Here is a 23,143-nt window from a genome sequence, read left to right on the forward strand (position 1 = left end):
TATTTGTAAATTGCACCCAAGGATGAACCAGACTTGGAGGTCTACCATTTTATTTTCTGTTGTCTTGGCTGATTTCTTTTGATTTTCCAATTATGTTAAGCAAAGAGGCACTGAGTTTGAAGGTAGGTCTTGAAATACATCCACAGGTACACCTGCAATTGACTCAAATGATGCCAATTAGCCTATCAGAAGCTTCTAAAGCCATGACATAATTTTCTGGAATTTTCCAAGCTGTTTAAAGGCACAGTCAATTTAGTGTATGTCAACTTCTGACCCACTGCAATTGTGAATTATAAGTGAAATAATCTATCTGTATCAATTGTTGAAAAAATGACTTGTGTCATGCACAAAGTTGATGTCCTAACCGACTTGCCAAAACTTAGTTTGTTAACAAGAAATTTGTGGAGTGATTGAAAAACGAGTTTTAATGACTCCAACCAAAGTGTAGGTAAACTTCCGACTTCAATTGTATGTACTGGATTCTTGACATAGCTCACTGTATTTTATCTACATCTAAACATATCATTCTTAGTATATCTTGTGTAAATTATTCCGGTGTGCATATGTACAGTATAGATTGCATTTTGATTACTGCTACAGTGCTATTTGTGTTGTTAATTAGATTTGACCCGCCGTTCTTGATTTCTTGTTTTCTTGTTTTTTTTTTGTGTACTTGTCTGACATCTTACTGCATTGTTAGGAGCTAGTTATCAGGTATGAAGGTAAAACCCAGATGCAGACCTCGTCGAATAAACAATAGTTTGATAATCCAATAGGGGCAAGCAATGGACAGGTCAAGGCAGGCAGGGTTCAGTAACCAGATGTGAGGCAATGGTACTGGATGGCAGGCAGGCTCAGTGTCAGGGTAAGCAGGGTCAGGCAGGCGGGCTCGGAGTCAGGACAGGCAAGAGTTAAAACCAGGAGGGCGCGAAAAGCGAGACTGGGAAAAAGCAGGAGCTGAGAAACAAACGCTGGTTGACTTGACAAACAAGACAAACTGGCAACAGACAAACAGAGAATTACAGGTAAAAATACACAGGGGATAATGGGGAAGATGGGTGACACCTGGAGGGGGGTGGAGACAATCACAAAGACAGATGAAACAGATCAGGGTGTGACACTAGTACTATAAGCATTTTGCTACACCTGCAGTAACACCTGCTAATCTGTGTATTCGACCAATAAACATACATTTGATATTGAGATAAAAACCGCCGCACTGGGCCTTTAACATTAAAGCAGAGTAGCTCAATGTCTTTCATCATTGTTCCTTCCCTATAGCCTGGTAGACTTTATCCTTATCCTTAATTGTCCCTGAACAGCTAACTAAGAATAATCATCATGGATATTTACGAATAGGCCTATTCATTTTAAACATCTTAGTGGGCAAGAGAAAATACATGTAGGCCTATGCCTTGTGGTTTGACATTTGTATGAAATGGGCCCACACACAGTGTTGAGAAGAGTGAAAATTATTTGACCCCCAAACAACAACACCTACAACCTTAAACATGCTCTAGCCTAAGCAACAAAATCATGAGCGTGGATGCTGTTTTTTACAGGATGCTTTTTTGACATTTAAGGAGACTATTTACTCCACTTTATTTGGTATTCTATAAGCTTTTGAAAAGGTTTATGTTTGTGTAATACAATATAGACCTATGGAAATTTGAATTTCATTATTTGTCAAATTTCTGATTTTCCCACTGTAAGGCAAATAGGCCTATGTGTTGGACTATAAGACAAAGGTGTTTACTGGGCACTGTGGGCAGACAATTAAAGCAGTCTGGAGGTGTCTATCTTATCCTTAGAAGAAGGCACATTGACCTTGGTTTTGGCTGACCAGAGATGAACCCAACAGGGAGAGAGAAGATACGAGTGATAGAGAAGCTAGAGATTTATAGAAGATATACGGTATACAGAGAGAGATAGAGAAGAGAGAGGCACAGATAGAGAGAGAGCGAGAGAGAGAGAGCATCAGCATCTATAAGACCAGTCTGCTGTAATAGAAAGAAGAAGCTGTGACCAAACTGTGCGTCACAATTAACGCCATTATGTTTGTCCTGAGAAAAGAGAGATTTCGTAGACTACACCATTCGTTTGACTATTTACGAATGACAGTCATGTTCTTTTTATGAGCTAGCCTATCCAGACCGCTTATGGAACACTGTTAAATGAGACTAGAATATCTGCATTGCATTGACTGTCTGTGGAGCCCTACGATCGAGCGCACCACCCAGTCGAGACCCAGTCGAGACAGTAACGCATGATCACAAACAGATGTCAGGCATTTTTGAAGAAACATTTAATGTTTTCTGTACCATCATCAGCCTTGCAAAATACCAGAAGGTAGAAGATTTTTATTCTACAATTAATAATCAAATCACGGTCCGTCCGGAATTGTAGCCTATTTCCATACTTTCTATTTATAAGGAGGCAATGCTTCTCGACCAAGACCAATGACATTTGTGCTGTGGCCGCAGCGAAGTAGATTTGTAAAAATACCGTAAATACATTTGGACAATTGTCTTCTCGAATGCTTTCACGGTAAACATGTGTCATTGATTCTGAATGGTGCGGCGAGAGAAGGATAATTCTGTGGTTTTTGGCACCAGCGGATGCTGCGCCGGAGAATGGGATACGCCGACCCTACGTCGGGTAGAGATTTACTCGGCAATAGGTCGCTTTGTTTTATATTCATTTGCGCATTTGGACTGGTTACACTTTTACAACAGATTCTCTATGGAAAAAACTACATTAAAAGGTAAGCGATGTTAAGTACAATGGCTTCGGAAAGTCTTCAGACCCCTTGACTTTTTCCACATTTTGTTTATACAGCCTTATTCTAAAATGTATTAAATAGTGTTTTCCCCCTCATACATCCACACACAATACGCCATAATGACAACGCAAAACATTGGTTTTAAGACTGTTTTACTAAATTATAAAAATAAAATATTTAATACACTGAATATTGACAATAAGTATTCAGACCCTTTACTAAGTACTTTGTTGAAGCACCTTTGACAGCAATTACAGCATTGGATTTTCTTGGGTATGACACTAAAAGCTTGGCACACCTGTATTTGGGGAGTTTCTCCCATTTCTTCTCTACAGATCCTCTCAAGCTTGGTCAAGTTGGATGGAGACCGATGCTGCACAGCTATTTTCAGGTCTCTCCAAAGATGTTCGATCATGTCCGGGCTCTGGCTGGGCCACTCAAGGACATTCAGAGACTTGTCCTGAAGCCACTCCTGCATTGTCTTGGCTGTGTGCTTAGAGTCGTTGTCCTGTTTGAAGGTGAACCCTCGCCCCAGTCTGAGGTCCTGAGCGCTCTGGAGCAAGTTTTCATCAAGGATCTCTCTGTACTTTGCTCCGTTCATCTTTCCCTCAATCCTGACTAGTCTCTCAGTCCTTGCTGCTAAAAAAACATCCCCACAGCATGATGCTGCCACCACCGTGCTTCACCGTACGGATAGTGTCAGGTTTTCTCCAGATGTGTCGCTTGCCATTCACGCCAAATAGTTCAATCTTGGTTTCACCATAAAGGCCTGATTGGTGGAGTGCTGCAGAGAATGTTGTCCCTCTGGAAGGTTCTCCCATCTCCATAGAGGAGCTCTAAGCTCTGTCAGAGTGACCATCGGGTCACCTCCCTGACCAAGGCCCTTCTCCCCCGATTGCTCAGTTTGGCCGGGAGGCCAGCACTAGGAAGAGTCTTGGTGGTTCCAAACGTCTTCCATTTGAAAAACGATAGAGGCCACTGTGTTCTTGGGGACCTTCAATACTGCAGAAATGTGTTGGTACCCTTCCCCAGATCTGTGCCTCGACATAATCCTGTCTCGGAGTTCTACGGACAATTCCTTTGACCTGACATGCAATTCCTTTTTGCTCTGACATGCACTGTCAACAGTGGGACCTTATATAGACAGGTGGGCCTTTCCAAATCATGTCCAATCAATTGATTTGACCACAGGTGGACTCCAATCACGTTGTAGAAACATCTCAAGGATGATAAATAGAAACAGGATGTACCTTAGCTCAACTTTGAGTCTCATTGCAAAGGGTCTGAATACTTATGTAAATATAAAAAATATCTAAAAAATTTCAATCAACCTGTTTTCACTTTGTCATTATGGGGTATTGTGTGCAGATTGTGGAGGAAAAAATGTATTTAATACATTTATAATTAACGTAACAAAATGCTGAAAAAATGAAGGGGTCTGAATACTTTCTGAAGGCACTGTATATATCTTCCACAAATAGCCTATAGGCCCAAATCAAATAAATTGCCATTCATCTGAAGACTCAATTATTATCAATAGCATAATGTTGAAATGTAAGGGATGGCCTGACATTTTAAAATGTTGTGAATTAAATGGCTCTGTTATTGTTCTAACTGTATTAATACTGTCATCATTGTAATTCAGTGTAAATATGGGAGTAGTGGTTGTAGTAATTGCTGCATGGGAGGGGGAGGGTGGGGGTTAAGCTTGAAAAATAGCAAATTAGTCTTCCATTTTTCTAGTGGCATATATAAACTATTCTCATGAGGTGAAGCATCACATTCATGCTACATACAGAGCCCCAGCTGATTATGGTAGTGTACCTCCTTCTTTTTAAAGTGTTTATTAGATTATCAGTTTCAGTCTTATCTACAGATCATACATCTTACATAAATAAGGTTTGGATATCTACTGACACTGAAACAACTCAAATCTATTGATGCAGTTCATTGTTCAGTATTTTTCACTTAATATTGATAATTCTTCATGTTAATGTCGAAGGGGTTTATTGTCTGATTCGATAGAGCTACTATACACTGTGGGCTTCAATGCACACACGGTCATGCTGCTGTTTCAGCATAATGCATTCCTAAGATGTTTCGTAACACCTCTGCAACAGTAATATCTCTATTAATAGGGACTCTACCTTTTCTCATGCAATCTGTTGTTGCTAATAGCACCCATAGTGATACATGCTATTATTAATCACTGGAATGCTTTGACTTCTGCATTATCATCTGCTGGGATGTTTTTCATTGTGAGACGAGCAGATACTGAGAATCTGATGAAATCCTGTGAATTCATGGCATCCACTATCGAATATGTTATGGCTGAGATGGCATGAATCCACCCCAGCAATACATCTATCTATCTATCTATCTATCTATCTATCTATCTATCTATCTATCTATCTATCTATCTATCTATCTATCTATCTATCTATCTATCTATCTATCTATCTATCTATCTATCTATCTATCTATCTATCTATCTATCTATCTATCTATCTATCTATCTATCTATCTATCTATCTATCTATCTATCTATCTATCTATCTATCTATCTATCTATCATCTATCTATCTATCTATCTATCTATCTATCTATCTATCTATCTATCTATCTATCTATCTATCTATCTATCTATCTATCTATCTATCTATCTATCTATCTATCCTGCCCCACACTTCTAGCACTCTGACTGGGAAAGAGGGGAACGGGCTACAGTCACAACGAAGCTACTGAGCCAGCCAGTGTGCAACAACGGCAGCCATTTTGCTACACAGTATCTGCACACCTCAGGAGAAAGAGAGCGAGAGAATGAGAGTGTGTGAGAGAAAGAGAGAGAGAGTGTGATGGAGAGAGTGAGTGTCTTAAAAATGATGTCACTGTGAGATATTCTTCCCCTCTTCCCCCCACATGCTGAAACCATGACAACAAGCTAAAGTTGTGAATGGGACCAACGGTCCAACCCCTCCCGACCTATGCTACCAAAACATAGCCCTGTCAAACACCGCCTAAGGACATGGGTCTCAATCTCATGAGATTCTCTTATGCCCCAAAGGATCTCAGTAAACTATCTCTGCAAATGACCAGATTCTGTGGGACTGGAAGAGACTGTACTACAGAAGACACTTTAACTACAATGCAATAATGGCAGTTGTTGATAGCACTATCTGAGAATAACCAGCATAACATGCACTTTAGTCCTCCACTAGTCCAAGATTGTTTTAGATTTTTTTTGCAGCTGTAGACAGAATTGGGTCGTGGACTGCCATTTTGATATTTTCTGTTTTGTAGACTTTGTTTACACTCAATGATTTGGGTACACAGTCGTCTGATGAAGTCACCATTTTCCAAAGAAGGTCCAGATTATGTTAGACCTTCAAGATAATTCAGGGTCACTATTTAGAGAGTGCACATGTCTGTTAAAAGACATAAGGCACATGTGCTTTGGAGTGGTGTAGTGCTTTTAGCATTCTGGCACGTGAAACATTTCTAATTTTCCACAGCGTGTATCATATAGCACGGCCTGGCTGCAGTGACATTAGCAAACACCCCCTAAAGCTCTATGCCAGGGTAGAGATCGCGAAGCTGTGAAATCACAGGGTAGAGAGGAAGAAGGGCTTATTAAATAGTACGGTGACCCACTTTGCAGCAGTGCACATGATCTTCTCTCATCTCCACTTGACTCGGAGAGGGCGATGCCTAAAAATACCCGCAGCAGGCTGGGTAGGCTACAAGTGGCACCAAACAGTCCTGGAGATGATGTTAGAAATCCACTCAGAGATTACAACTAGCTTGACTAGATCCATCAGTATGTTTTTTCATTTTTGGATTGAACTCTTGGTTATTATTTAGTTGAACTAAAACTCCAAAACTGCACACAGATCTTTAAAAAAAGACTGTTTAGTTGAGCATTCCAGATTCTTGTTTCAATTATATAATTGGAACCATAGCCTCCGTAGCAGATTATTCTAAAACAAAGCTTAGCTATTATGTATGTTGATTGCCTGCCGACCTTCCCTTAGAGGAGAAAATACCGGGAGGACTGTGACAAATGTCTTCGTAGATAATGGACCTGGGCACGTTGATAGTTGAATCTCCGTTGAGTAAGCACTTAAGAAACCTTCAACAGTTCAAATGATTATCCTGTGTGAGTAATGGACATCCTATTAGGATATTATTCATGTTCTACTCTCACAACCATAACTCTGCCCTTGCAGAAATAGCTACCATTGTCTTCTACTCCAGACTATAGGCCTAAGAGTGCATTATGGACTGCTGCTCACTCAATCTATTTGGGTCTTTTTCTAATGAGCTGATTTATGTTGTTTGGAATTGTGGTGTAGAATTGAATGGAAGGTCAAAGACTTGTTTCCGCATAATATGATAGTATTGAAATTGACAGGCTGATAATACACGCTAAAAAAAATTGACAGGAAGCAATATTGATTTATTGATCAACTCAACAGTAACAGAACAGTAGCTCTTTAATGCCTATAAATAGTCTGCAGAGTGACATCAGTCATATCAACACTGTGCCATGTGACATCAGTAATATTAATTTGGATAATATGGTGGATCAGATAGGTCAGGTTCAGTATTTTTAGAGACCACATCAGCAGTTTCTTTGTTGGGAAAAGAAAGTGTCACCTTTTTTGAGACAGGGCACTCCTCTTGATAGTTGGACGGTGTGCAGGTGTGCGGTGGCTGCACCCACTGGTTTCTTTAGGAGCATCATGTAGCAGATCCAGAAGCCTAAATCCATGTCCTGTTTTAGCACACTCCATCCTGACCGCAACAGCCAGGGGCAGTGTCATTGAGATTTTTAAGTGGTTCTCTGAGAAGCCAAATGGGCGCACAGTATTGACATGAGGCCCAAAGTAGTGTTCGTTTCATCATATAATGTGCTTATGGAGAGGATTTATGTGCAAGATTATTTTCCAGTACACTGTAGTGATATACTTTGCTGATTTAATGGAACAAAGTCACAGGATTATTTGCACAATGGAAAGGAATGCTCAAATAGGTTTATTTCGATTCATATGTTTTTTTAGGGTTCAATGATGATTGAAATCAAACATGTCACTTTTATGCAAAATCCATCTTTGAATTAAATAATTTTAATTTCTTACAGGTTTGGATATTTAGTTGGGATATTTGGATTTGCCTCATACAATTTTGACAAAACCTGTTCAATTCACTCATGTTACTCAGAGAGGAGATGGGATCTGTCCCATCCAGTAGGGGACAGCGTCGTGGCCTGGGAGGGTACAGGTGCTATGCACCTCTCAACGGTGGCCTATATGCTGCTATTGTCTGTAAACCGTTAAGTATCCTCTTAGTTTGTCTGTTCTCTATGTTGTAACCCGTTAACCATAATCATTTGCTTCTGATTTAAAGAATGTGTTGTGGTTTTTTAGATTGTGCATGAGCGTAATGTGCAATAATACCCTATAGGCTAATCTACCGAACTAAGATGTGCTGCATATTGGGCAAAACCCCCTAAGATGGTGAATGATTAGTGGTTTTAGTGAGACAACAACTGAGATTTGACCTGTTTGACCACAATGAATGGATTAAGTGAAGCATCTTTATTTCATGTCATAAACAGACGTAGCATATTTACACACTGTTTTCAAACCAAGTGTTTTCTGTCCCACTGCTCTGCAGCAGAGATAGAAGTGTGTGTCTGCTTTGCATGCCATTCTCAGATTTGAGGTATCTGTGCCAACCACACCAGATTGCCAGACCCATATACACTTCGTCATTCAGCTGTGTCTGAGCTTGAACTTATTTGTCCCCTTCAGATTTTTAGCTACTGTTTTTGCTTGTTTAATTGTTCTCTCTCTCAATGTAGCCTATCATGATTCTTTGGTAAGATTGAATATTTGACATGCAAGGCACATTTGTCCATTATTTATTTGCCCCCTCTTCTTTTTTTTATCCCCAACTAAGATTTAGATTTTTAGAATTTAGATTTTTTTTGACGGGTGTTTTATTTATGACAAATGTATTACTGAGTTTCATTGTCCGTTTTATACTCTAGATTTGTTATCAACCATTGTGCTATTATCTAGGTTCATTCTAACTATGTTTGGCTTGGTTTGATTTGGTTTACTAAAGCCATCTGATCCCTCTGTATGCTGTGGTGTGTCTCTGTGTGTGTTTGTGCATTGTGTATAAGTGTGTGTGTGTGTGTGTGTGTGTGTGTGTGTGTGTGTGTGTTTGACTGACTGTTAGTTCTCAGGTAATTAAAGCACAATAAATTCCAAATAAACTGCCTCATTTTCTTACTAGTGCGCAACAGTTTAGCCGACTCAAAGGAGACGAGACAGGAAATTGGACCGGTCCTGTAAATTTCTTGGATGATGGATCTCTGAAGCCTGCCAGGAATGGGAAGAAAAGGTACATTTCCAATGTGATTGACTGAGTGTACAACACCCCTGTGAGAAAGAAAGAGAGACAGAGAGAGAGAGAGAACTTGAGATTTCTTGCTGATAACCCAGCCCCCTGCATGTGTGGCCCTGGGCCTTAGAAGCCTCCACTCGCAATGCATAACCAGTATGACCAACAAACTGCTGTACTAACTAACTAGTAAAGAGATGAAGTTAGCAACACACACATAAACTATTTTGCTTCTGCTTGTTTTGCATTTCTGAGGAATCCTAGTTGAGATGTTTGCAGGGGTGATGATGACACAGGACCCACTCACACTGACGTTTAACTCTAACTTACCTGTCTGCATGTTGACAGATGTTTCCGTCAGAATTTTCAGCCAGATTCACAGATCTCCGTAATAGTCACACCCTGCCTAGCCGATATTAAGAAGAAAAAAAAACGCTCTCAAAGGTAGGCCGGTCTGAAGGCATTTTAAGTACTTTTACAGAAACCCAAGAATGCCTCTTTCTTTTTCATTGGTCTGAAAGGATCAAACTCTCATATATTTTCAGTGGTGGTTGCACTGCAGATTGCTCTTGCATGTTGTCTCATCCCTCCCACCCCCTGCCACCCCGTGACCCTCGAACCCTATCCCCCCCCCGAGAAGCTGGTTGGACCACGGTTCTCCTGTTGATGTACTGGCTTCTCCTTGTACCGCTGTGTCTCATCCAGCACCCATTTCTCAAATGCCTTTCACCCTCAACCTGTGTGTTCATGCATTCTGCACAGCTCTGAGTGTATGTCATATACATAGTGGACACATCTCTCTGCTCCCCTATCTCCTCTTCTCACATCTGCATTGTATCTCTCTGCGACCTACCTGGATTATTTCCTGTCTGCATGTTGACAGATGTTTCCGTCAGAATTTTCAGCCAGATTCACAGATCTCCGTAATAGTCACACCCTGTCTAGCCGATATTAAGAAGAAGAAAAAAACGCTCTCAAATGTAGGCCGGTCTGAAGGCATTTTAAGTACTTTTACAGAAACCCAAGAATGCCTCTTTCTTGTTCATTGGTCTGAAAGGATCAAACGCTCATATATTTTCAGTGGTTGTATTGCAGATTGCTCTTGCATGTTGTCTCATCCCTTCCACCCCCTGCCACCCTGTGACCCTTTCCCAGTAGGTCTTTGGCTTCAGTGGGCTGAGGACCTAAAGTCAGTAGGCGTGATAACCCGCTGGTTATTAATAGGCACTCTTCCATCAGGCCATCCCTCATGGATAGCAGAAAGCCAGTGTGGCATGGGCGGTCTAAGACCACATTCAGAGTCATCCTCTTTCTTCTCTATCTAGGCTACAGTGCTTATTAGGGGTTCATCATTAGAGGTAAACCAAAAGAAGCTAAGAAGCAAATTTTTCAATACTTTTAAGTATTTACTTGATAACAAGCCAATCCAAAATACACCGCATCATCAGGGGGATGTAGAAAACCAGTTTCATTGTTCCTTACTCATTTGGATTTTTATCCCACCATCTCGTTCAAATGCATTTTTCTGTCATGTCGTCCATGTTGTCTTTTTGTGTTTTACCTCACCTCATTTTACTTTAACAGCCACATCAATTATGCTTAGAACATTATTCCCCCTTTTCACCAACATTCTCCACCTCATCCTATCTCACTGAGATAGCATTTATCCTACAAATTCACTCACTGGCGTGGCACATTGTGAAGGCCGTCATCTTGGATTCAACGGAGCAACACCTCACCCAGCTGACAAAATTTGACACCTGACGTCATTAATAACTTCATTTTTTTGGTTGTAAACTGGCTTTCTGGTATTGTAGAGGGGAATTCATATAACCAGATTACAACCAGATAAAGACGACATCAACACGTGGTTGGAAATACATTTTGGGGTTGTTATCTTGTCGTATAGCTAGATTACAATCAGATTAAGATATATTTTATGGTTGCTAAAAAGATGTTTGGTCAATGTAACCAGTTTTGCCCGCTGGGCAGCCACTCTTTATCATCAAGTAGAGAGTAGGACTCAACATCACCTATTTGGTATCTACTTTTAAATATTTTCCAAATAGAAAACACCTTCTCAATAGGTATCAGGTATTGGGAGCTTTTAGCTCTCCTTCTTTCCTGGTGCCTCTGAGGCTATGCAGTTGGCTGTGGTCCTCAGGCAAGAATCCTTCTGCTCAGGCGCCAGATAGGGCAGGCTTTTCCAAAGCTGGTACATGGATCAATAGCATTATCCATTACACGCCTATTTAAATACACCTAGTGGGAAATTTGACTCCTCTGTGTGGCTCTCTGCCTGGCCTGAGAGGGAGGAAAAGATTTGGGTTAGATTCTGGTGCCGATTATGCTCTCAAAAGGGAGGAGAAGATGCAAGATGCTAGTCAAAAATCCTTTCTGTCATGCTAAAATGTTCACCATGTTCTCACCTTCCTTAAGTTTCCTTCCCTTCAGATGTCATTGTGTTTGTCTCAAATATTACACAATCACTACCACCATATCAATCTAATGTTGTTGTTGATTTTTTGTTTTATGTCAACATTTTCCTGTATAATGTTTCTTTATTGGTTTATTTATTTATTTCCTTGTCTGAAACCTCTTGTTAAGAAGATTTCCTAGCCTCGCAAGCATGTAAAGGTTGTATTTGTCCAATCCAGATTTTATCAAATTACATCTGAATCATTCAATGAGCTGTAAAATCTTATCAAATAGTTTGAATCTGAGTGAGAGTGATGACTGTGTACAGTATGTACATTATGCTTATGTGTATGATTGCGCATGTATGTCTGTATGTATGTGCGTGCATGTCATATCAGATAAGGTAATAAATACAAATGTAGGACCAACATATTTTCATGTGATCTTCCTTAGTTAAATTTCTACATGCAAAGAGATCTGCAGATAAGGGAGACATTTATGATTATTCCAGACAGGGACTGATGAACTCAGGCTAACCAGCAAGCAAAATGTGACACATGAAGTCTAAATGAAGTTATATTCTGGTTGTAAACTGGTTGAGAATACGTCTTATAACAGGATAAGACATATTTTTCGTGACAAGACCAAGATGTCATGGGAAAGATGTCAGATAATCAGATAATTATAATTATATCCAGATAAAGAGGCTTACATGGTTGCTTAAGCTTCCTTATACAACCAGTATACAACATGAGGTAACACTTTACTGTAGGCTTCCTTATGCATGCACTCATAAAGCCTTTATAACAGATATATAACACATTATACAATTTGTCATAAGCTGTCATAAGTAGTTTTAAATATTTATGAGTTAAAGCATGAGACGTTATAAAACCAGTTATAATGTGTGTAAAAAAATGACTTTTTGTCCTGTGGTCATATGCGCTAGTCAACTTTTAATAACTACTGATATTACACTGTCCTGCAAGACAATTTATGTCATATGTTGTTATATGTTACATTAGAGTCTACATACCAGATGTTATAACAGGATGCTATATAATTTACCAATCTCTACAATTTACCAATCTCTACATTGAATGGAATGATGGGCTTCATAACCATGTCATATGCTCTTATAGAGTGTGCACAGACACCTTAAGTAAAGTGACATTAATTTGAGGTGTTATTAAACAGTTATGAATGTGCTTAAACCACACGATGAGTTGAGAGTATCATAAAGCATTTACCATTCAAAGGATCTCCAAGAAACATGGGCAAATGGGAGCACAGATGTTTTTTTTATTTCAAAAAGCACACATTATAATGCCAACAACTTGGCAAAAATAAATACATATTGAAATGAAATGGAAGCAAAAATAATTTTACAACAAAATCAACGTTGCTGCGGCACAACAGGATTTGTGACAGCTGTGAGAAAAGTAAGATGTGCAGGCTACGGTAACAATGACAGTATGAGGACAGATTCTGGGAGACGAGAAGCAAGTAATGGGAGGCGTGGGAGCCGGACGAGCCGGCCGAGGTGTGGAAGCCTGACGAGCCGGCTGAGGAGTGGAAGCCTAACGAGCCGGCTGAGGTGTGGGAGCCTGACGAGCCGGCTGAGGAGTGGAAGCCTAACGAGCCGGCTGACGTGTGGGAGCCTGATGAGCCAGCTGAGGTGTGGGAGCCTGACGAGCCAGCTGAGGCGTGGGAGCCTGACGAGCCGCCTGAGGCACGACGTGGGATGGGAGCCTGATGACCCGGCTGAGGAGTGGGAGCCCGTCGAGCCTGCTGAGGAGCCTGCCGAGCCAACCAAGGCAAGAAAACCTCTCGAGCCAGCTAAGGCATAGAAGCCCGATGAGCCAGCTGAGGCACCCTAACTAGGCACAACTCCCTTCCAATATCGGTGTCTGCATTTTGTGAGGACAGATGCTGGGAGATGAGAAGCAAGTACAGGGAGAGAAGAAACAGACATGAAACAAAACAAGGACAGTGTCTGTACAAGGGGAACAAAATGACATTAAATCAAAGCTGTCATCAAGGCAAAGGGTGGCTACTTTGAGGAATGAAAAAAAAAGAGTTTTATTTGTGGGTTACTACATGATTCCATATGTGTTATTTCATAGTTTTGATGTCTTCACTATTATTCTACAATGTAGAAAATATTAAAAATAAAGAAAAACCCTGGAATGAGTAGGTGTGTCCAAACTAAAAATATACTAAAAAAAAACCTACTAAAAATATTGAATTTTCATGAAATCACAAGTGCAATATAGCAAAACACAGCTTAGCTTGTTGTTAATCCACCTGGCGTGTCAGATTTCAATACACCTTTTTGGCGAAAGCATAACAAGCGTTTGTGTAAGAACATCTCTCTCAGTAGACAAAATATTACAAACACTAGCAGCCAAGTAGATTGGTCACGAAAGTCAGAAAAGCAAAAGATTAAATCGCTTACCTTTGATGATCTTCGGATGTTTGCACTCATGAGACTCCCAGTTTACACAATAAATGTTACTTTTGTTCCATAAAGATTATTTTTATATCCAAAATACCTCCATTTGTTTGGCGCGTTATGTTCAGAAATCCACAGGCTCGAGCGGTCACGACATCGCAGACGAAAATTCCAAATAGTATCCGTAATGTCCACAGAAACATGTCAAACGTTTTTTATAATCAATCCTCAGGTTGTTTTTAAAATATATAATCGTTACATGATGCATTTTATATTATTGTTCAGTGTATAAGTGACAACCAATTTGACAGAGTTTGACGAATTTTGAAAATAATAATAGACAAATGTTGCACAATTCAGCAGTGGAAATTTCTTAGAGACTTACCCAGAAAGACACAGCTGTAATCGCTGTCAAAGGTGCTTCTACAAAGTATTGACTCAGAGGTTTAAATAGTTATAAATGACATATTTCTGTATACTATTTTCAATACATTTTGCAAACATTTCTAAAAGTTTGTCATTGTGTGGTATTGTGTGTAGATGGGTGAGATACATTTTGGATTCAGGCTGTAACAACAAAATGTGGAATAAGTCAAGGGGTTTGAATACCTTCTGGAGGCGCTGTACATTTGAAATGGAATACACTTTTCATCTTAATACATGTTATTTAACTCAAGCTAACTAATGTTGTTTTTATCTATGTTATTAGCTGTAGCTAGCTAGTTAGCTATGTTTTCCACATGATGAGCCAAGATCTCTTCTCCCATCTTATGTTTCTTTTACGCCTGCTACGTTAGGTTATGTTAATGCCCACGCTTCTTCTGATTTCAGCGATATGATTTGCCGACACAAGTTTGCGGATCCAATGGAAAGTTATTGCGGTCTCGTGTCAGTGAATCATGTAGCTGAAATTGGAAGAAGAAGAAGGGTGGGACTTACCCACATAACAACACAGAAGCGAGAACATCACCTCACAAACCAATAGCAAAGAACATGGATAACGTTTGCTAGTTAGCATGTGTTAAAAACATGCTCCGGAACTTTGCGACAACAAGGTATTTTTTAAACCTCCTGCTTTGTGCTAGATGTGTGAATGTGTAGTTCATACATCCATAATCTATGAGCATAATTTTTGTCTTCCCTCTATTAGCCAAAAAATTCCTAGTTTGAAAGCAAATGTTGTTCTGGAAGTTGTGCTGTGCTGTGCTGTTTTCACTACATTTTCCTCCACGTGGGCCAGCCCCGTAGCAATTTGAGTTCTAGCCAATGAGCTTCAGCCTCTCACCATTTGAATGACTACTAGCAAGATGCATACACAGCAGAGCGAGAGAGAAAGAAATGACGTGGTGCACATATCTGCACATATGTGACGAAGTACGTAATTTTCGGGACCATTTTTGGCTCGTGAACTACTGGCTAAAAAGTATACAAAAGTACCGGAGAATCTCTTAAAGATTAAAAAGTAATTACCTCTAAACTAATGTATATGTGAAAGAGAATGTATTGTGTGATGTGCTGCAAAGTAAGATTTATAATTCAGAATTCCCCAACTAGCTAGCTACGTTTAGTACCTCTAGCTCTAGCTAGCTATGCATTGATGGGGGCGGGCAGCACAGTGGGGCCTCTTTTGCTCATGTCGTGCCACTAAGGATATGAATACACATTGTTTTGACTGTGTAGAGCAGGGCTCTCCAACCCTGTTCCTAGTTACCTGACTGACTAGCTAGCTAGCTACCCATTTTTTTGTAATATAGCTGCTATCATTATTACTGTAGCCTGCACATCTTGTTTTTTTTCCCATCTGTCCCATTTTTCCACAGCAACGTTGATTTTATTGTAAAATTATATTTGCTTCCATTTCATTTCAACATTTTTGCTATTATAATATGTAACTTTTTAGTAAATCTGTGCTCTCATTTGCCCATGTTTCTTGGAGATAATTTAAATTGTAAACTTTTATGAAACTCTCAACTCATCCTGTGGTATAAGCACATTCATTCATGTGTCTGTGCACACTCTATAAGAGCATATGACATGGTTATGACGCCCATCATTCCATTCAATGTAATAATGTGACACAGAGTTTGGTAAATTACATCACACCCTTTTAAAACATCTGGTATGTCGACTCTAATGTAGCAGGCATATGTCATAAGTTGTCACCCAGACTGTATAATAGCAGTTGTTATTAACAGTTGACATGCTCTTTAATTACTTGTTACTTTTATTTCTTATCCATATTTTAATTTTAATTTTATTTAAACTGTATGTTGGTTAGGCTCGTCAGTAAGCATTTCACTGTAAGGTCTCAAGTGACTAATACAATTTGATTTGATTTGACATTAGAGCATAGGACAACAGGATGAACATTCATGTAAAACACCCGTATAACCGGTTTTATGCTGTGACTCATAACTATTGAAAAGTACTTATGACAGCTTATGAATGCATACATGAGGACACCTACAGTAAAGTGTTACCCAACCAGACTATAATCACATAAAATACCAGTTTTGCCCCCTGGGTAAGTATACTGAGTCTGCCTTATGCAGTGAGACAGCCGCAGTTACTCCCCATATTCTCCATTGGCATCATACTGTGCAGCTGTGCAGTTCACTCTATCCAGCATACTGTACATGCCATACAACAGAGACAAACCTTATCCATGATAAAGGTTATGCAGTCTAGGTGCCCCTGCCATCAGGATTTAGTCATGTTTTCTCACAATTTACCACAATATTTCTACCTCCCCCTTCCCCTTTCTCACTATGTATGTCATGCTATTTTTGTTGTTTGCAAACACAATTTTTTGAATGTCCATGTTAATTGTTGTTCCCCATGTGAAGTCAAAGTTCCCATGTCAAGTCAAAATACATAATGAATGTTATCAGCAACAAGAAAATCTGAAAACAAAACAGAGAAATTATGGTAGCTGGTGACTTAAAAGTGTCCAGGATAAATATTGTGGATCCCGTATCCATAAGAATATCACACCTGCCACTCATTCCATAACAATGTCTTCACGTTAAAGATTAATATTCATAATGTATTTTAAAGTAAAGCCACAATTGTATTGGAATAAAGTTAAAAGTGTCCCACAATGTATAACATCTTTCCCCAACCCCACTGTGCTATGTGTTTTGTGTACCAGCTTCTTCCTTATTATTGTTGATTATTATGTAGATCAGATCAGTGCAGCGTGACGCTGACTGTGACTATCCCTCCAGGTATCTGGACTCATACGATGGATCCTATGACTACAACTCCACTGCATGCAAAGAGCTCAGGCAGGAGATTATGGATGTCAAAGTCCTGACCATGTGAGTGTAATCGCCTGTGTTACACTCTTAGAAAAAAAGGTTCTATCTAGAACCTAAAAGGGTTCTTTGGCTGTCAGGAGAACCCTTAGAAGAAATATTTTTGGCTCCGGGTAGAACCCTTTTGGGTTCCATGTAAAACCCTTTCCACAGAGGGTTCTACATGGAACCCAAAAAGGTTCTTCAAAGGGTTCACCTGTGGGGACAGCTGAATAATCCTTTTGGAACCCTTTTTTCAAAGAGTGTACAAATGCAGTGTTGGGCAACTTTGATCCTCAAGGGCCTATGTGCCTTGCTGGTTTGTGTTCTCTCTTTGAAATGTCAATATTAGATATAGGAGGAAGCTAAGTCTGTGCACTCAGTTCCAACATTCAGGCCCATCCCTTGTCCTATCAACAAACATTTAAATAATGATTTTATAATACAGCAGTAGGAAGCTATAGTGGGAGAAACAGACAAGGGAAAAGATAGATGAGAAAGTAGGCGAGACAGGCCTTGAACCTCTTTTGCCAGGGAGATGTACATTGCTACCACTAGAACAGACTCTGGCACAGGCTTACAGTACATGTTCTTGAGGATGTTTGAGCTATTTATCACACCTGTAAGAGGTGCTTGATGAGGGACAGTGTGTCAGGTCAGGCAGCAGACAGCGGGACAGACAGACAACAACTCCTTGGCTCTGCCAGCAGTTACAGTGCAGTGACTGACTCTCCTTACACCACTGCCAGCCCTGGTAGTGCTTTCCCTCCCCGAGCAAATCACATTTCCCAATCATCGAGGGGGAATGTCAGTTCAAGGGGAGCTATTTAGAGCCCTTCTATTTTTGGCCGTCGCCATCTTCCCCTCAAGACGGCAGGCGCAAGGCGTCAATCAGAGGGAGTGCCTGGGCGCAATGCTAAATCCATTGCCACAGCTTCCAGTGCCATTCTCATGTTACACCTCAAGCGCGTGTTTAATATTCATATTACAGAGCAGAGTGCTGCAGTGTCATCTCTGTGGTTTTTGTAGCTCCATGCAGCCCCCTCCCCATGTTTTTAAATATTTAAAAAATATATCTACCTGTGCAGTTTTCAACCCCCTCATCGTGAGACCATCTACAGCAGTGATTTTTTTAAATGTACCCCTCTGATCTGTAGTATATGTAGTATAGGAACATACTCTTAAACATACATATTCTTAAACATACATGGATCACTTGACTCGAATTGTTTGTCTCGGGTTTTATGTGGGGTTTCCCTGCCCATCTGCCAGGGTGAAGACGTCGGAGCTGTTTGAGAGATGGAGGAACCTGCAGGTGTGCAAGTGGCAGCAAAACATGGTGGAGACCAACAACTTCAAGTGAGCTTCTAATTGACCTTTAACTTTAACGCATCACAGAGATGGCGTTTCAGGTCACCTTTCTTGCAGACACGTTGTACATCTCAAAAGATTGCTATATCAAATTATTGTGGTTCACAAGACCTTAAACACTTCTTTAGGCATTGTGATATCTGATCATCTGCAGAGTGTGAATGCAAAACAGAAGACTTGGAATGCCACCAGTCTATTAGCATGAGCCTGTTCAGAGGAGCGACACCCTTGTTCTACTACAATTTTTTGGGTCTGACAGTAACTCTTCCCTTCTATTTTTTCTCTCCAATAGGATGTCTCTGTCGCGGTGTTGTAATGCACCCTCCTTCCTGTTCACAACCAAGAGGAACACTCCAGCAGGCACCAAGCTGAGGTATGAGGTGGACACCAGTGGCATCCTGCCCATCAGTACTGAGGTCTTCAAGATGTTTCCTGACGTGAGTGTTTCAATTATAACAATATACAGTATATCATCTTGTGTCCTATGCTATGTACCCTACCTCGTACCCTAAGGTGATGGAACTCCACTTTCTCTAGTTATAAACTGTACCCCATATTTCTGTTTGACACTGGTTCTGTTTCATTGAAAGGACATGCCATACTCCAAGTCTCAGTTTAAGAAATGTGCAGTTGTTGGAAACGGAGGTATCATCAAGAACAGCAAATGTGGGAAGGATATTGACTCCGCAGATTTCGTGTTTAGGTACACATCATCTTTATTCTGTGGTGCTACAAATATTCCCAAGCATCACGCTTTGGCTGATTGATTTTTTGACTGCAGATATGAAATGGCAAGATACACTATTTAATTACTTTCACTCTGCTCAGACCTTCTCAGAATCTGCATTGGATAATGTAAATAATTATCCTTCCTTCAAAGATGCAACATACCACCCATCAACGAGAAGTACTCAGCTGATGTAGGCGCCAAAACGGATCTGGTGACGATTAATCCAAGTATTATAACGGAGAGGTACTGTAAGGCTATGTCAACAAAAAAGTGTATTCCCATTGGGCACACACTGGTTGAATCAACTTTGTTTCCACATCATTTCAATGAATTTACGTTGAACCAATGTGGAATAGACGTTGAATTGACATCTGGGCCCAGGCACGCACACACACACACCATCCAGACCTGAAATCCATTAACGGCAGCAGTTATAATGGGTGTGCATTGCACTTAGTAAAATGTAATGTTCTGGCACAGAGCTGCAGCACGTCTGCTCCTTGCAAACACACACACGCACGCACGCACGCACGCACGCACGCACGCACGCACGCACGCACGCACGCACACACACACACACACACACACACACACACACACACACACACACACACACACACACACACACACACACACACACACACACACACACACACACACACACACACACACACACACCCCAACGCACACACGAAACACACATACACCTCCTCCCTCTTTATACACACTCTAATCCCTCTCCTCTCCTCTCCACCAACACCAGATTCCAGAAGCTAGAGAAGTGGCGGCGACCATTTTACGAGGTTCTTCAGAACTACGAGAACTCGTCAGTGGTCCTACCCGCCTTCTACAACACGCGTAACACTGATGTCTCCTTCCGGGTCAAGTACATGCTGGACGACTTTGACTCCCAGAGGGGTGTGTTCTTCTTCCACCCCCAGTACCTGCTCAATGTCCAGCACTTCTGGACTGTCCAGGGTGTCCGTGCCAAACGCCTCAGCAGCGGCCTGATGCTAGTCACTGCCGCCATGGAACTGTGCGAGGAGGTCCACCTCTATGGCTTCTGGGCGTTTCCCATGAACCCCTCGGGCATTTTCATCACGCACCATTACTATGACAACGTCAAGCCCCGCCCTGGGTTCCACGCCATGCCCCATGAGATCTTTAACTTCATGCACATGCACACGCGAGGTATCCTCAATGTACACTCAGGACCTTGCACATGATCGTGCACCGGAGCCACGCCCACAATGTAATGCATCGTGGGAAGTCACCATTTACTCCTGTTTTTGTCTCGGTTCTTAATTTATCATCAATTTGCATATATTAATTTAGATACACTGGTGTTTTCTTACAGTTGACGAGAGATGGCCTTTTGAGCTCACACCGTATATATTTGTGCTTTTTACACTAGCTCCATGTGTTGAAGGTTGCTTGCTTTCATGCCAACACTATAATTTCTCTTGATGTGTTTCTTACTCTCTTGCTGAATAAGCAACTTCAATGGCCGCTGGTATCTCAGATTCTGTAGGTTGCTTGTTCTATTGTGAAGTGATCTTTCCTAGTGATGTCGTTTCTGTGAAATCTTAGTGGCTCGGTGGTACTGCTGTACAGAGGTTTGAACTTAACGTTATGCACAACTATTTACACGGAAATAAGGCCACTCTGTGTGTCCCTCACCTCCTCCTGTACTTTCTCTTTGCCGCTTCCTGTGTTCCTCATGCTCTCTTTCTCAGACACTCTGTAGGTGTGGCAGCTTTTATTTATGTCTGTGTAAAAACCCTCAACACTATTGACGTTGATGAGGGAATCCAAAATAAATGTTCAAAGGTCCAACTGTTTAACCTTCAGTTGTCCAGCTTCATTCAACTGTTTTATATGGGTAAATATGTATTATAAAACACTGTTAACACTCCTGACCTGAGAGGACCTTTTTTATAGGTCCACTTTCTTCTGTTACAACTAACTAGCCAAACACTGGAAGATATCCTTGGATATTTCTGATGTGAAATGGTTGTGTTTTATTTGCTTGCTGTTTTTGAACAAAGGTGAGATGATTAATATTTTATAATCACCACCACCATAGTAGGCCACATAGTCAGAAAAACACCCTGGCCCAAGTTCCTGGGCACTGTTGACCAATCTGATTTCTCTCTGTCATCCATGTCTTAAAACCATGCTGCCTTAAGATATAAATGTACAAATCCTCTCTCAGATATGCAATTCACCCCTGAATTGCTTATCTAATGGACGTTTGCATCAAACAAACTCTTGTTCTTAATGTCAGCTGACTCACCATAATAACCATGACAAGATGAGGTTCACTTCTCCTGTTTAATGACTAAATATAATATAATTCCTGTAAGATATAATGCTATTTGCATACTCATGTGATGCTTTGCATGATTCTACTATATTCTCTGTTTTGTGTGTACCTGCAACCAACACATGTTTACAACGACCAGCTTCTGCTAAAGCTCACAGATCATTGGGAGAGATTAGTTTAATTCAAATGATATTACATTTATCATCAATTGCACACAAGGCCCAAACGAAACTTGATTTTCGCTTTTAACCCAACCCTTCTGAATAGGAGAGGTGCAGGGGGCGGCCACATTGGGCACCCAGGGAGCTGTTGTTGTGGGGGGTTAACTGCCTTGCTCAAGGGCAGAACAACCTTTCGGTTACTGGCCCAATTCTCTTACCGCTAGGCTACCTGAAACCTTATATCAACCTTGAATGGATTTTAAAAGAGAACTGATCGACAGAGGCACTTTTTCACAGATGATGGAAAGGAATTACTAATATCGCTCCCTTTTGAAATTATATGATTTTTGTTATCATTATTATCACTGGATCGTGTCATTTCCCTTTTTGCAATGTGACAAAGTTGTAACCTTGAAAGCATCATGGATCTCAGCCTTGTAATGCTGTATGTTTGTTTATATTAGTATTTGTTGTGTTTAACTGTGACAGAGTGGAGGAACATTACTGAACTGGAAACATAGGGTCATTCTTCTGTACATGCTGTGCAATGCCTTTTGATTTTTGTAACGCCCCAAATGCCCTTGATCTTCCATGATCACTCCTAAAGTCTTTGGAAGATTGTTAGTTTGACTTGTAATTCAAAGTCACAGAGATCGAGTGAAAAAGACACAATGCACAAAAGAAGTTATCCGTATGAGCACATTAAATAATTTCAAGTTTGAGTCTCAGACTCACAAAAGATCATGATTTTATAGAGTAAAAAATAACTAGGTAGAATAATCAGTCCGAAAATGAAAGGATGGAATTATTAGAGCTTGGATGTAATTATTACAGTTTGAACAGTGATATGAACCCTACATTCTGGGTCATTCTTTATATTGTGTTTGTAAATAAACATGTTTGGATTTTCTGCTTGTCCTGATCATTTACTTTCTATATATAGATGTCTGATCTACGAAGAAATGTGGATCTGGGTCAGGCATACAACAACCAATCATTTTAGTCCAAACTATACCCACCAATCACCATACAACCCAACAAATCTACTGTACTAACACTGCAAGTGAGAAACTCAGAATAGCACTGTCAGGATTTGGCCAGGGTTGTTCCGGGTTTTGGTCAGTAGATGCCCCCATTGTGCTTTTTGTCCCTATGTTTTTCCCTTGATCCCCATTATTATTTGCACCTGTGTC

General features: G+C 40.5%; 1 protein-coding gene across 2 annotated transcripts; it reads left to right on the forward strand.

Annotated features, from left to right (window-relative positions):
- The first annotated feature begins 2,055 nt into the window (after positions 1-2,055).
- LOC135544522 (alpha-2,8-sialyltransferase 8E-like) lies at positions 2,056-22,860 on the forward strand. Of its 2 annotated transcripts, XM_064972196.1 has the most exons (9): positions 2,056-2,764; positions 9,086-9,193; positions 9,542-9,637; positions 17,294-17,386; positions 18,635-18,721; positions 19,026-19,170; positions 19,324-19,436; positions 19,614-19,706; positions 20,227-22,860. In XM_064972196.1, exons 1-9 carry the CDS (start codon positions 2,619-2,621, stop codon positions 20,687-20,689), a joined length of 1,344 nt encoding a protein of 447 aa, XP_064828268.1. In that variant the 5' UTR covers positions 2,056-2,618; the 3' UTR covers positions 20,690-22,860. The 2 variants fall into 2 exon arrangements, with proteins under 2 accessions (XP_064828268.1, XP_064828269.1); XM_064972197.1 differs by lacking the exon at positions 9,542-9,637.
- The last annotated feature ends 283 nt before the right edge of the window (positions 22,861-23,143 follow it).

Source organism: Oncorhynchus masou, chromosome 8 (assembly GCF_036934945.1).
Source record: "Oncorhynchus masou masou isolate Uvic2021 chromosome 8, UVic_Omas_1.1, whole genome shotgun sequence".
NCBI classification, from domain to species: domain Eukaryota; kingdom Metazoa; phylum Chordata; class Actinopteri; order Salmoniformes; family Salmonidae; genus Oncorhynchus; species Oncorhynchus masou.

Coding starts and splice junctions, on each gene's coding strand:
- LOC135544522 (XM_064972196.1), top strand. CDS start 2,619: ATGCTGCGCCGGAGAATGGGATACGCCGACCCTACGTCGGGTAGAGAT. Junction 18,722..19,025: donor GTGGAGACCAACAACTTCAA/GTGAGCTTCTAA, acceptor TCTCTCCAATAG/GATGTCTCTGTCGCGGTGTT. Junction 19,707..20,226: donor CCAAGTATTATAACGGAGAG/GTACTGTAAGGC, acceptor CACCAACACCAG/ATTCCAGAAGCTAGAGAAGT.